Source organism: Mus caroli, unplaced genomic scaffold (assembly GCF_978045245.1).
Source record: "Mus caroli unplaced genomic scaffold, Mus_caroli_1 scaffold_4, whole genome shotgun sequence".
In the NCBI taxonomy this organism is placed as follows: domain Eukaryota; kingdom Metazoa; phylum Chordata; class Mammalia; order Rodentia; family Muridae; genus Mus; species Mus caroli.
The window spans coordinates 133,276,529-133,292,132 of NW_028227259.1; the positions used below are offsets into that span (position 1 = coordinate 133,276,529).

The following is a 15,604-nucleotide window of genomic DNA, read 5'->3' on the forward strand; positions in this document are numbered from 1 at the left end:
GATGCCTGGAGAGACTTTGGGGTTAGCAGCTACCTCTTGTAAAGTCATTTGAAACCTTGTTTCATTCTGTGGTCCAATTATATCAGATGTTGCCTCTAAAGCCACTCCAGGAAACATTCAGATAATAGGTGTTTCTATCTTTCCCCTCCACTAATGGGCAGCTGCCCTGTACCGACAGACACCAGGCTTTTGTTTTCCTGAGTTAGGAGGTGTCCCTCCATATTTCGCCTGTCCTATCCAATTAAGAAACTAGCCATTGATTTCTAATTTAAAGTGCTGGTTTTTGTTTAATGGGGAGTGTTGTATTGAATTTTCCTAAAGCCTTTTGGCCAGGTCCGTGGGCATCATGACAATTTCACTCTACTTCCGTTTTCACGTGCTCCGGTGACAGCTCCAATCTCCAGTCCCTGCCTCCCTAATTGTGATGTAAACTTTTCCATCCTTTCTCTGCAGGGTTTGCGGTCTTGGCTTCTGCTTCTCATTACTGGCCATTGGAAAATGTGGATGGGATCCTCGAGCTTCAGGACACAACAGGAGGTAGACACAGGAGACAAGGATGCTTGCAGGGGTGGGGATAGCGCCTTCCAGGGGCTTAGGGTGTTGGGAATGTCTCCAGGTACTGGGACAGCCCTTATGCTGGGACTTGGAAGCCTGGAGAGAGGGACTCTCTAGATGTCCCAGGACATTAGAACTGAGGTGATCGAGATGAGTGAGCACTCTTAGGCTCACTGATGGTCACTGCCAAGTGTTTTATGAGACCATTTCGACCTTATGGGAAGGCAGGGTTTCCTAAACCTTAATTAATATGGAACCTCTTGCTGTGGTGTGAGTCTGGGTGTGCGCCCGTGGGTACACAGAGCTGACTTGCCACAACCAGCTGGTTATGAGGCAGGTGCTATGGATCAGGATGGACTTTGACACACTCTCTTGCCTTAAGGTCACAGAGCAAGGTGTCCCCTGTCTACCAACTACCTAACCACACACCAGCTGCCATCTCCTAAGATGATCTTCCTGGTGCCAGCTCCTTAGGAGGCGTCAGGGTCTCTGTTTCAATGAACTTAGACAACAATACTGGAGAAACCCAGGACAGTGATGAGCCTCTCCTTTTTAAAGAGTATTGATTCAGAATGATTTTTGGAAGTTTCCACATTATTTTTTATATAGGTGTTGCTCTTAAGAATGCCAAAGTGGACACACACACACACAGCCATTGTTCTGTAGATATACAGGTTTCTGTGCAAATGCATTCAAAACACTGCTGGTGGCCATGCTACCCACCCTAGCCCTCTGTCATCTTCCTCACAGAAATGACTTGTGTGCAGCGGGAAAGGGGAGGCAGAAGGTTCTAAGGTATCTCCCTAAAACTTTGGAGCCCAGAGCCTAGTGAGACAGTTCAGTGAACAAAGGTGCTTGCTACCCAGTTTCATGACTTGAATTCAAACCCAGGGACCTAAGTGGTAAAAGAAACGAATCCTGCAGATTATCCTCTTGCAGTAACATGTGCCCTCAAGGCACACACAAGCCCCGTTTTTGTTTTTGTTTTTAAAGACTTATTTATTTATTATATGTAAGTACACTGTAGCTGTCTTCAGAAACCCCAGAAGAGGGCATCAGATCTCATTATGGACGGTTGTGAGTCATCATGTGGTTGCTGGGATTTGAACTCACAACCTTTGGAAAAGCAGTCGGTGCTCTTAATCGCCGAGCCATCTCTCCAGCTCAGAAGACCCGTTTTTGAAAATATAAAAAAGAGCTGGCAATATGGTTCAGTGGATAAAGGTACTCATTGTCAAGTCTGACTACCAGAGTTCAATCTCCAGGACCCATGTGATGGAAGGGGAAGATATATTCTCCTCAAGTTGTCCACTGACCTCTAAATACAAGCTATGTCATACGAACGTGCGCCCATGTGCACACGTTCGATAGATAAGTGTATATTTTCTAACAAAACAAAACATAATAAAATACAAACCTATATTTTTAAAATTAAAAGTAAATCAAAGCAAAAATCTCCATTCTAGAGCACCAGCTGAGGGCTTGGAGCCGGTGGTGGGCGGGGCCTCTGTGAAGGGCTCCGTCTGACTATGTGGCCACTCCAATCCTTCGTGGGCCCTCCACAATGCTGGTGATTCCTGCAGGCTGTATGGCAACCAGGAATTTTCTCCACTCAGTTTTAGTAAGGGTGGCAGTACCCTGTGCCAGCTGGTGCTTTGGCTCTAGGGAAAACAGAGCATCGTCCTTTGTCAAAAACTACGTCCCCCCCCCCCACCTCCGGAAGTCTTTATTCTGAAGCCCTTGGGATGCAATCGCTTGATTAAGTCGAAGAGCTGTTCGAGACCCCCAGGACCTCCGTTCTAGGCGTTTCACCCCCTTTCTCCATATGAGCTCACTGCTGCTGATTAAGTTAGTAGCTTCTCGTGTTCTGAAGTCCCGCGACCACGCGGCAGGGACTGTGTGTTGCGTTGTGCTGAAATCGTCGATGCCTCCACGTCTGTCCCCACGCTGTGCAATGTGGCTTCCTGTCGGAGGCCCCCTCTTTGGTCTGTGTTGCTGAACAGGTGTGTGCCATCGTGAGAGCAGCTCCCCAGGATGCAGAGGCAGGCTGGGGTTTCTCAGCACCTCTCAAGGCTGGGGACAACAGCTGGATGGCTCTGGATAGCACCTCCTGGATGCTCAGCCCTTTTGTCTGTGGCCGAACCCCCTGTTGTCTCGTCCACTGCCGTCTCACGCAGCCATTTCCCTCTCATTGTTCTCTCACATCACAACCACATTCCCCGCTGTGTCTCCATGCTTCATACATGGCTGACTTCACCTCTGCATCTCTCAACGAAGCATCCATCTGGGAGTGGGAGCCGGCAAAGTGGGAACGTTATCCACTGGCCTCTGGCCATGATCAGCTGTGGCCCAACTTGGGGGCTTTTGGAACTGGCTATTGATTCTGCTGGACAAACGTCTGGGGAGCGTGGGGAAGGGAGGAGGGCCAGGAGGAGCCTTTCCTCTGTGCGCTGGGGTGAGAGATGTGCTGTTTCCTCTCATGTGTCTCACGTCACTCATGTGTTGTCCTCTCTTTTGTCCTTTCACCCAGCGCTGCGAACCCTCAACCTCACTGTGCCTCTCTCCCACAATGCTACCTTTGTCTTTACCAATGACTCTGCCTACTCCAACTTGTCTGCGACTGTAGGTGAGCACCGGGGCTTGGTCCTGTCTGATTTGGATTCCAGAGACACCTTAAGAGCTGGTCTAATCTGGTTCTAGGTAGGACTGACTCTCTTGCTGGTAGAGGAGTGGGTAGCCAGGTGCAAGTGGTGGAAATCCAAAGAGAGCCAGGGCATTGGGAAAAGCCACGCAGGCTTCTGGTTTAGGATTTAGCTCAGTGGTAGAGCACTTGCCTAGCAAGCACAAGGCCCTGGGTTTGAGTCACAAAAGAAGTCATTAGATATGCACTCACTGATAAGTGAATATTAGCCCAGAAACTTAGAATACCCAAGATACAATTTGCAAAACACAAGAAAATCAAGAAGAGGGAAGACCAACGGGCGGATACTTCATTCCTCCTTAGAGTAGGGAACCAAATACCCATGAAAGGAGTTACAGAGACAAAGTTTGGAGCTAAGACAAAAGGATGGACCATCCAGAGACTACCCCACCCTGGGATCTATCCCATAATCAGCCACCAAACCCAGACACTATTGCATATGCCAGCAAGATTTTGCTGAAAGGACCCTGATATAGCTGCCTCATATGAGGCTATGTCAGTGCCTGACAAATACAGAAGTGGATGCTCACAGTCATCTATTGGATGGAACACAGGGCTCCCAATGGAGGAGCTAGAGAAAGTACCCAAGGAGCTGAAGGGGTCTGCAACCCTATAGGTGGAACAACAATAGGAACTAACCAGTACCCCCAGAGCTCGTGTCTCTAGCTGCATATGTAGCAGAATATGGCCTAGTCGGCCATCACTGGGAAGAGAGGCCCCTTGGTCTTGCAAACTTTATATGCCCCAGTACAGGGGAATGCCAGAGCCAAGAAGTATGAGTGGGAGGGGTAGGGGAGCAGGGCAGGGGGAGGGTATAGGGGACTTTCGGGATAGCATTTGAAATGTAAATGAAGAAAATATCTAATTAAAAATAAAAATTAAATTAAATTAAAAAAAGAGCAAGGTTTGGTCCTCAGCTCTGAAAAACAAAACAAAACAAAACAAAACAAAAAACAAAATGGAAGTCTTCCTGATAGCGATGCCTAGAACGGGTGGAGGCTCTACTGCATTGCCAGGCTCTGTTGAATCAGTCGCTTGATCTCAGAAGCAAAACCAAACACAGCCCAGATCTTTTCTAAACACTGAAATTTTTTTTTTCTTTTTGGAGACAAGGTATATGTAGCCAAGGCTTGCCTCAAATTCTCTATGTAACTAAGGATGAGCTTAAAAGTCCTGCTTCTCCTGCCTCCCCAGTGCTAAGATTCCAGGTGCATATCACCATGCTTGGCAGAAAATGGATTTTTGAACACATTGTGTTTGTGGAGTAGGGCTGGGTGGGGCAGTAACCCTGCCCAGCTCATGAAAACTGGAAGTTGATTTTTAAAACACATCCAAAAACTGGTCTCGCAAGTATCCTTTCAGCATTTCTGCAGCTGCGCTCTGAAAACTCATTAGGAGCTGTTTTAGAAGACACGCCCACTCGAGTCATATGATTGTCAGTTAGACACCCAGAGCCTGTGATTCTCTTGGGCTCAGAGCTGAAGGGAGGCGAGCATCTGATGGGCGTAGAAAGCCTGTTCAGATCGTGCCCACCTCTCTCTATCTTTTCTTAGCCTGTCACCTGATTTCTCTCTCCGCTGTGGGCTGTTTGGCATTTCTAAATGATTTTACTAAGCAAGCAGTCTGGTTTTAGGGCTTGGGCAGTCTGACTCAATTACCTTGAGTTATTCATTTAGCGAAGTGAGATACAGCTCTCTCATGGCAACCAATGGGATAAGTAGAACCAAAAAGTTTAAACAGTGGGACCCTTGGGGGCAAGGGACACATGACAGGGAGTGTTGCATCTAGCCAGTGGTACAGGTGAGCAGAGTCTCCGGATCCTGAATGCATACTTGGCCAGGATCCATGACTTGCACCATCACCTCCCTGTTCCTCCACAGGTTGCGGCAGTGCACCTGCTCATTCTGATACATAGCAAGAGCCCCTCACCTATATATATATATATATATATATATATATATATATATATATATATATAAAATCTTCACTTATCTGTCTGTAAAGCACACAGCTGACTTTTGCCACAGCACTTGACAAAACAGGATAGCTGAGTGGACATTCTCTGGGATGGCTGTTGGCAGGTCCTTCTGGGCCTTTCCAAATGGCGCTGTGGTTCCTCCTGGGTCTGGACACAGCTCTAAAGCTGAGGTTGCATACATGGAGACCCTGGGATGCTTCCGTGAGTACCTGGGAAGGCTAGGAGGCAACAGTGTTGAGAGTGTTAACCTGTGAGAGTGTTCCACTCAGAAAGCTTGGAGTGAGGCCAAGTGGGCGGGACTCTAATAGCCAGGGTGTGAGTGGCATTTAGGGTCCAACAGTTGGCAAATATGTCTGTTACGATATTGTTACATTAAAATGTAGGTTATGTGGGCCTGACATTAATGGAAGGTAATAATTTATTCCCTAACACTTAAACCCATGAATCATTCACATTCTTACTATCAATAATTAAATATTAGTGAACGCGATTACTATCAGGGAATAGCGTGATGTTATAAATGCATTATGAGGGGAGATAACATGGGGCATTCGTTTGTAAGTGGCTTGTAAGTCTGATACGTGTCTTTAGTCTTCCAGTGGTAATAAGGTAGCTGACATGTTCCTTTCCTCCCTTAGATATCATGGAAGGGAAGGTGAACAAAGGCATTTACCTCAAGGAGGAGAAGGGCGTGACGTTTCTTTACTACGGCACCTACAAGTCATCCTGTATTAGCAACCCGGCCCAGTGTGGACCAGAGGGTGAGCTGGGGGCTGGGGTGCATGCGATTCTGCGGGTAGCACATGTGAACACAGTCTGTGTGTGTGTGTGTGTGTGTGTGTGTGTGTGTGTGTGTATGCTCAGTAAATGTGGCCATGTTCTGGAGAAGACATCCAGAGGTCCTGTTTTATCACTCTTGAGCTAGGCTGACAGCCCTGACAATCCTCTTGAAGTCCCTCACTGTAGCACTAGGGTTATATGTGCACGTTACTATATCTGGCATTATTATTTATTATTATTATTATTAATTATTATTATTATTCCTTTTAAATGCGGGTTCCAGGGCTAGTGAGATGGCTCAGTGGATAAGAGCACTGACTGCTCTTCCAAAGGTCCTGAGTTCAAATCCCAGCAACCACATGGTGGCTCACAACCACCCGTAATGAGATCTGACTCCCTCTTCTGGTGTCTGAAGACAGCTACAGTGTACTTATGTATAACAATAAATAAAAATCTAAGAAACAAAAACAAAAGAAAAAAACTTTAAAATGTGGGTTCCAGACATCTGAACTCAGGTCCTCACTCTTGTGCAGCGAGCACTGCTGCCTGCTGAATCATGTCCCCAGCTCAAGAGAACCCGAGCTCTTATCAGTCTCAGTGTCTGTGAAAATGTCAGATACAATTTAGCCGTTAGAGAGAGGGAGGAGGGAAGGGTTACAGCCACTTGAATGTAGGCCTGTCCTGCTGACCAAAAGTTAGGACATTGTGTTACATAGCCAGGAGATCAAAATATTTAACCTTGTAGAAGAATGGGGGAACATCCCTGTTTAGAACAGAGCCATTGAGTTATATGTCACTCCGGTTGGGATGGAGCCCAGCCGTTGTGGGAAGGAAATTGATGGGGTGGCTGTCCCGGCGTTATTTCTGGTTCTGGGATGCTGATGATGGGTCAGGCCTGGCAGAGCAGGGTGTGTCTGTTAACCCTTAAACCGGGTTCACTTCTTCTGTGTTCATTGAGGGTGGCTGGATGGTGGGTGGACCTGCGAGCGGCTGGAAGTCAAGACAAACGTGTCAAAAAGAAGGCGGATCCCTCCTCTCCCCTTAAAGTCGAGACTTCAATCAGACATATCCGGGCCACATTTGAATCTTTTGGGGACATCATTCTCTACCATCCAAGCCGGCTTCGTGTCCTTTTCTTTTTCTCTTCATAACCTATTCATCCAGTTGGTTCTGTCTGCAGGTGTATGAGTGAGGGACTGTCATCCACCAGCGCAGGGGCAACCTGAAGTGGCCACACCCCCTGAAGACTGACTCCTCCCCCAGTGGTCATCAACTGCCAATAGCACCACAGCTGGGGGTGGGACCTGATGAGCCCCTCCCCCATTTGTGTTGACCCCTTGACTGACTTGACTTCGGGCAGGCAACCAGAGCTGCTGTGAGCTTGTGGGTGTGACAGCCATGTCAGATGCAGAAGACAGCACTTCACAGCTCCCCTCCCTGCTCTTAGATTCTTTCTGCCCTCCTCTTCTGTGACGTTCCCCATGTCTCAGAAAGGTTGATACAGATGCCCTATTTAGGGATGAGCTCTCAATAGCCACGCGTCCCCAGCACTTCCAACACTCACGAATCTCTGTGTTAACCACTGCCCACTGCAAAAGAGAGCTTCTCTGACCAGGGTTGGCAGTAGCCCTGGCCTATGGGTATAAAGATGCATATTTAGAAGGCAATTTAATCACATGTCTATTTATCAAAGCAACGCCTCTGTAAGGCCTGTGACTTCCCCAGCCACAGGCTGTGGATCAAGTTTAGAGGACCAGGTATGAATTCCTTCCTGAGAGGAGGGCAGGCCTCACATCCAATTAGAAGCTAGTTGGTGACCTCACAAACTCAGGCCACTATTACCCCTGTGGGCACATCTTGCCTGGCAGGTCAGTATTGTATCACGTAGGGTCCAGCAACGAATAAGAACAATAATTACCTTTCTTCCCTCAGTGACCTACATAACCCTCTCTGGCACTGTGAGAACTTTCCAGGTCACTCCTAGCTTGATTTCTCTCTGCCCTCCCACCAAAGTATGTGGTGTCTTCAGCCATAGGGTCTTACCGTCTAGTTATGGTGGGCTACCAAGAGCAAGGGCAAGAACCTGTATTGCTTCAGCCGTCTCTGAGGCCTCCCTGACCAATACAAAACTCACAGGAGGGTGTCCGGGGCCGACACTGAGACCATTGTTTAAGAACCTGTATCTTACGAGAGCCTCATTGTTCACCTATGTCTGGAACTTCCTTTCAAATTCCTCCTTAAAATTATATATTTTAATTAGCTTACAAGGTGAGCTTTGGTTAGCTCGACACCCCCATCTCATCCTCCTCCCATTGCCTCTGCCCCTGCCCCGCCCATCCCTACTTAACCCTTTAACTCCCAGCATGCCTCACTCTGCTTTCCCAGCATGCCTCACTCTGTTTTCATAGTCCATATATTCTCCTATCCCCTTGTACCTTCAGGCCTCTTCCCCTCCCTTTCTCACAGGCCCCTTCTGGCTTCTCTACAGACACTCCAAATTAAACACACAAATCTAAGACTTCAAAGCGAGGCTCTGCGTATGAGAGAGAGCACGAGACACTGTGTCTTTCTTTCTACAAGGGGTGACCTCACTTAGTATAATGCTTTCCACTTCCCCCCATTCTCATGTAAATTTCATGATTTCATTCTCTTCTAAAGCAGAATAAAATTCAGTTGTGTAAAGGTACCACCTTCTTATTATTCCTTCAGCAGTTGATAGACAGCCAGGGTAGTTTCATTTATTGGCTATTGTGTAGAGAGGAACAGTGAACATCACTATACAAGTATCTCTGTGATAGGATGTAGAATGCTATGAGTATATATATATATATATATATATATATATATATATATATACACACTCATGGGTGATATGATTGGGTGGTAAGATCCTATTTTTAGCTGTGTGAGAAACTGTGGAACAATTTTAAATGTTCAAGTGTCAAGGTCTTGGTGTTTGTTAACCTACAGTTTGAGCTGGTCCCCAGTTCAAATGACTATCAAAACACATCAGGCTGGGTGTTTCTCTCTCTCTCTCTCTCTCTCTCTCTCTCTCTCTCTCTCTCTCTCTCTCTCTTTCTCCATCTTGCTTTCTTTTAAGACAAGAATTACAAGAATTCACCCCACACCAGATTTTATACAAACTCGGGGCTTCATACACACTAGGCCAACACTCTACCAATTGAGACACATACCGAACTCAGACCATCAGCTTCAGGGAGCCAGCTATGTTCCTTCAGTTACCGTTTCCCCCACTACATAGAGCACCCATGTGCAGAAGCTCAGAGTGGGAAGGGACTCTCTGGGGATCTGGGCTTCTACCTGCAGACCTGGGTCTCTGTTCATGCTTCACTTACTTGACAAGAGCCTCTGCCTTAGCCCTACGGTCCCTGTGTGGCAGCTCCTCCACAGGACTTGGTGATTGATGGAAGAATATTGTCACATTTCCTTTCTAGCCTCTGGCACTGTGGGGGACTCTGTCTGGACCACCCCTAGCTCTCTGAGACCTTTACAGTGTTCAGCACAAGGCGGCACTCACAGTGCATTTAGTGAGCAGACACAGCTGGTCTGGATGCCTCCTGGATGCTTCTGTCTAACTCAGCGCATGCTCAACAAGGGGCTGTAGAAAGATTAGGATTTACCGATGCTAACAGGGGCAAAATACGGAACCAATGTGCTGTGTTATGCTTATTTCTTTCCCCTTCAGACTTCCTTCTCTGTGTTGATGATCTAAGCTTTTGACAGGTGCTCTTGTGGGCACATTGTGAATCTTTCCACACCATGGAGACACAGACTGATATTTCAATGAGGGCTTCGGCAGACAGGAGTTATTACTTTGCAGGTTGGCTGAGCTAAAATAAGTGGCTTCACCAGCAGAGTTCACGGCCTGCTTTTTCCTCGTCCTGGTTCAACACTATCCTGAATTTTTAATTTTTATTCTTATTACCTAACACCGTATTGAATTTTTCATTTTTATTTCTCTTCCTGGGCAGAGGCACATTTGGCAGAGACAGCATCATTTTGAGTTGAGCGAAAGGAATTTTTTTTGTAAGCAGCCACATTTTTTTTCCCTTTGAGGGGTGGGGAGCTGGGAGGAAGGACTTCCATGAATCCTGCTGGGGATACATTTCACAACAAAAATTTCACAATGTGCCTTGTTCATTTCCATATAAAACTGCTTGTTTCTGAGGGCAGTGAGGTGGATGGGGGAGGGGGAGGGTACCATCCAAGCTTTCTGATGGAGAAAGCTCAGGAGGGAGAGATGTAATTCCCCTCTTCCAAACAGAGCTAAGGTGGCCTGTACCACACCATCCCTCAAGCCCCTGAGCTGCTTCTCAGCATCACCCTATACTAGTGGCTGAGGTCTGTCTGTATCTATAGACAGATTAGATATATAGACATATTAGATAGAAGGATAGATAGGTTATAGATAGATCTAGAGATCTATATAACTATAGATAGATAGATCTATAGATCTATATAATGATAGATAGATAGATAGATAGATAGATAGATAGATAGATAGATAATTTAATTTTAAAAAAAAACATTTTCAGCTCTGGGGTTAATCCCATGGCCAGCATCCTGGGCAAGTGCTCTATCACTGGTCAACATCTTCCACTTTCTTCTTACTTTTCTGTTGAGAGACAGGATCTCATTAAGTTGTCTAGGATGGTCTTGAACTCACTTGAGCTTATGATCTTCCTGCCTCAGCCACCCAAGTACCTGAGTTGATAGACCTGCACCACCATGTTTGACTGGCTTTATTTATTTCTCCATTTTTCATGTACATGTATGTATGCGTGTTTACATCTCTGTGTGTGTATGTGTGTGTGCACGCTTGTGGGGTGTGTTTGTATATATGTGTGTATGTGTGTGTATTGTGTGTGCGTGTGGTGTGTGTGTATGTGTGTGGGGGGGGGTGGGTGTGGGTGTATAGAGGCCTGAGGTTGGTATTAGGAATCTTCAGTTGCTCTTCAACTTTATTTCTTGAGACAGGGTCTCTCAATCAAACCCAGAGCTTATGGATATGGTTTGTCTTGCTAGTCCCCTGTTCTGGGGACTCTCTGTCTCAGCGCTCTGAGGATGGAATTACAGTCAGGCTGCCTTGGCCAGGCATTTATGTGGGTTTATAGAGATCCAAGTTCCAGAAGTCACACTTGCCTGACAAATGCTTGAACCCCTGAGCCATCTCCTGGATCTTGATTTTCAGGTTTGAATCCACCCAGAGCAGTTCTGCGTTCTTACGGGTGCTGCATGTCACACTGACACGTATATACTGAGGACTAACCAGAGCAGGGCAAATCAAAATCTGTCATCCCAAACATTCCTCACTCACTCATCATTTCTCGGGAGCATTCAAAATCTTGAGATTCCTCTTGGATAGAAAAAATAAAATAAAATGGAGGAATTCCAAGCTTTAGTCCCAAGGCTTGAATTAGTCATATGGGGACTTTAGTACCAGAAGTCATGAGGCAGCACGATTGTCACAAGGCCATCAAAAGACTCTAACAGACCAACCCATAAGGTCTTGTATCAAAGATGGCTGGCAATGAGACACCAATTTCCACACCAGAGACAGGAATCTTCCAAGCCTCTGTATATGACCTCATTTGGTGATAACAGTGAAGTCAATTTGGTGTCATTTATATAAATAAGGCCAGGGCAAACGTCCCTGTACCTCTCTTCCTCCTCCCCCTTGTACCTTGATCCATGGTGGCCTGTGATGATTGGCCCTGGGGAGAACAGCTTGGCTCATTGACATGCTCACAGGAGGCCAGGTTCGAGGAGCCAGGTAATGGCTTGATTTCGATTGTTTACATACAGAGTTCAGCAGGTTGCTAGCTTAACGTACACATGCACATACAAACACACATATACAGTATACATGACTTGGAAGCAAGGTACAGGTTGTTTGAATCAGGAAAGCTTAGTGTAACCCCATGGAGGCCTGTAACTCATGAGGACTCCTGCCATATCTGTGCCTTGATGGATCTGTATGAAAGGGGGATGTAGACCTGCCTGTGTGCACACCAGATTCTCTTAGTCCTCCAGAGCCTAGCTGGTCACTTATATTCTCTTTGCATCTGTGACCTGACTAATTCACAGTGATGTTCGTAGGGGAAGCCATGTAGTCCACATGGGTTAAGACTCTTACCCCATCATGGGATCCAGGTTTCAAACTTCCTACAATAAACTACCCTGACAAAAAGCAACTTAGGGAGAAAGCATTTATTTATTTAAGTCAAAACTCCAGGTTATAATCCACCATTGTCGGGAAGTCAAAGCAGGAGGAACTTATAAAACTGTCCCTCAGATCACATTCACAGTCAAGGGCAGGAGAATGAATGCATGCATGTATTATTCTCAGCTAGTTTTCTCTACTCCTATACAGTTCAGGACCCAAGCCTAGGGAATGGTGTTGCCCAGTGTGGGTGGTCTGGGTCTTCTCACACCAGTTCAAGCAAGCAAGACAATCCATCGCAGGCATGTTCACACACCAACCTGATCTAGACAACTCTCTATTGAGACTCTTTCCCCGGGTGGTTTTAGGTTATGTCAACTTGATGATTAAAACTAGCCACCACACATACCCATGCTGGGCATCTACGAAACATGGTAGCTGCTCTTTTCTCTGCCTACCTCACACCTTCACCCACAGGCAGTTAGCAGCCAAGGCATGACGAACCTTAAAAAAAAATCAGCTTTCCCCTTTCACAAGAACAGCCCCTGGGGAACATATTCTGAAATATATACAATTTAAGATATGTCAAAAAATTAGCTTCGAGTTCTGTTTGGAACGTTCCTTCAAAACTTTGAAGCAAACCATATGACTCAGAAACAGGGGGTTGTTGAGGATGTGATGTCGGGCAGACATAAAAATGACAGTGGAAAAGTGTATTTACGGATGTGGGAGGACATCCTGGAGGCTGTAAATCTTTAAAAAGGTGCTGTGTGTAAGCATTACGAATGAAGCCGTTCCTTCCTGTGTGCTATCGTTAGCAGGATCGGGGTGAGCAGGTGGGGTGGAGACAGTTCACGTTTGCACACCCAGAGGCAGCCAGCTTGGGTCTGTATCTGACTTCCATCAGTCACTAACGGAGTGGTCTCAGTTTCCTCTTCCGTGCCCTGGGAATGGGAGCAGGGCTTTGCACTATTTGGAAAGAGGTGATGGCTCAGGTCAACTCTTGGGACAGTAGCTGGCCCTCACTGTGCTGTAATGTTTCATGCCTCTGAAGTACCAACTGATAAATGCCTACTTTTCTCTTCAGGAGTGACATTTTCATTCTTCTGGAAGACTCAAGGAGACCAGACCCGACCAGCCCCGTACGCATACGGGGGACAGGTCGTCTCTGACGGGTTCAAAGTCTGCTCTAGTGGTGGAAAGGGCTCTGTGGAGCTGTACACACGTGATAATTCCATGACGTGGAAGGCCACCTTCAACCCTCCCGGTGAGTTTAGCACCAACTGGACCTTCTGTCGCATTTAGTGTGGCACAGGGCTCCTTCCTGACCACAGCTTGAGAAGGTGCCAGGAGGATACTTGTCACAAGCTGACCTCATTCATGCCAAGGTCAAAGCCCTGACTATGAGCTTGCTGTGTGATTGCTGCTGCCCCAGTGGCTATGTGAGGCTGGTTTTTTGCGTAATGGAGGTGACATGAACTGGTGCCCAGTTATTGTCTGGAATCGAGGTAGAAGCTGTGTGCAGAAGATAAAATGTGGTTAAATCCCCCTGTGTCCGCACCTTTAGGTGATATGGCCTTGAAGCTGCTCTCAGCACAGTGCGAAAAGTTCTGGGGAGGACAGCCTGTCAATCAGGGAGCAGGCAGGCAGGCAGTAAGGCAGAAGGAGAGGCTGGGGCATTGTGTGCTCTTGGTTAAGAATTCACCTTTAGATCCAGTGGGAAGTGACTGGCATACCAAGGGCCTGAGTTTCAGAGTAAGTGGAGAAGCTCTGTGGTATGCTATTAGCTGAGCTGGACACTGGACATCTGAACCAAGGGGGCACCGGGCAAAGTGCAAGGTATCAGAGGAAGAAGGTGACCAGGTCCACAGAGGGGTTTCATGTGGCATGCAGAGAGGACCTGGACAGAAACTAGCCAGGGCATAGGCAAGGGTCCTTCATACTAAGACTCTAGGACAGGGGTTCTCAACACACCCCCACTGGGGTCACATACCAGATATCTACATTACAATCCATAACTGTTGTGTTAGAAACGTGGCTTGCAGGCTGGTGAGATAGCTCAGCGGTGAAGAACACTGACTCCTCTTCCAGAGGTTCTGAATTCAAATTCCAGCAACCATATGGTGGCTCACAACCATCTATAATGAGGTCAGATGCCCTCCTCTGGTGTGTCTGAAGACAGCTACAGTGTACTTACATATAATAAATAAATAAATCTTTGGAAAAAAAAAAAAAGAAACTTGGCTTGCTTCTGGACAGACCATGCCAGGCCAGTACAGTTCCAAGTGAGAGAGGTTTATTGTTGGGGAAAGGGGCAAAAGGAGGGCGACAGAGATGAAGGGGGAAAAGAGAGAGTGAAGGCCAAGATGGTCTGCCTTTTATTTAGACTGTGATGTAGTCACTTGCAGGTAGAGGTGGGAGATGGACCAGGTGGACTCTGGGACTCTGTTGCCATGACAATGGGTGACATCATGGTCATCGCTGCATTCAGAGATGACTTGAGACCGTAAAGGCAGTTCCTGACTGTAAAGCCAGTTCTTGATGCCAACAATAACAGTAGCAAAATTACAGTTATGAACAATGAAAATGATTTTATGGAGGGGGGTGGTATTAGAGGGTTGCAGCATTGATTAAGGTTGAGAACAATGTCTTTGAAGTAGCTCCGAGTCCTTTTCTGGCCTATTTGAAGGAGGTGGCACAGCCTGTTAAGTCGTCAGGCCAGGTGCTAACTCTGTACTTTGGAGCTTTATAGACCCTGTATCGGTATCATATTCAACCACTTTTGTTCCATTTCTTCATTTGTAACACAAGAAGAGTAATAGTTACTATTTCGCTGGGAGACAGACGCCTGATGGATCAAAGGAGTCTTCAACAATGGGCTGCAGAATCCTGGGAGACTTGGGTTTGCTCTGTGGGTGCTTCAGCTGAGCTCATAGCTCCTCCTCTGCAAGGTGGGGAAACGCAGCTAGGGAAGATATCAAATTTCTGGATTCTCTCCCACTCCCAAGGCTGGAAACACTTTTGCCTTCCTGCTTATGGAGGCTCCATCTGAATCTCAGTGATGGCTCTCAGTGAGGACCACTTGAGGTCAAGGTTTCCTAGGTAACAGCTCATTTCCCCCACCCCACCCCCCATCCCCCATGGGCCTTGGGCCTGTGGCAAGCACCAGGCATCTAGCAGGTTCTTTGAAACAGAACACGTGCTGTTTTCCAAGCCAGGGATGCCGAGAGACTTGTAAACATCCTCTCCTCATCTGCTCCTCATTTGTTCACTGGAGGGCTTTGTTATTCTCACTTTCAAAGTCAAGCACAATAACGCTTTGGCCCTGCTTAGGATCCAAGTGTTCTTCAGAGCGTCAAAATTACTAAAATTACACAATCCCCAGCAGGAAGCTCTGACGTAAACA

The 15,604-nt window shown here is 46.8% G+C and overlaps 1 protein-coding gene across 2 annotated transcripts in view; it reads left to right on the forward strand.

Annotated features, from left to right (window-relative positions):
- Nucleotides 1-15,604, forward strand: part of Adgrd1 (adhesion G protein-coupled receptor D1) — a 117,338-nt gene that overhangs the window by 12,499 nt on the left and 89,235 nt on the right. The window contains exons 3-6 of one of the 2 annotated variants that reach the window (XM_021162937.3): nt 454-537; nt 3,086-3,181; nt 5,873-5,995; nt 13,286-13,465. In XM_021162937.3, the coding sequence (XP_021018596.1) occupies nt 454-537; nt 3,086-3,181; nt 5,873-5,995; nt 13,286-13,465 (483 nt within the window). The remainder of the gene's footprint in view (nt 1-453; nt 538-3,085; nt 3,182-5,872; nt 5,996-13,285; nt 13,466-15,604) is intronic. The other variant, XM_021162936.3, reaches the window with a different exon arrangement.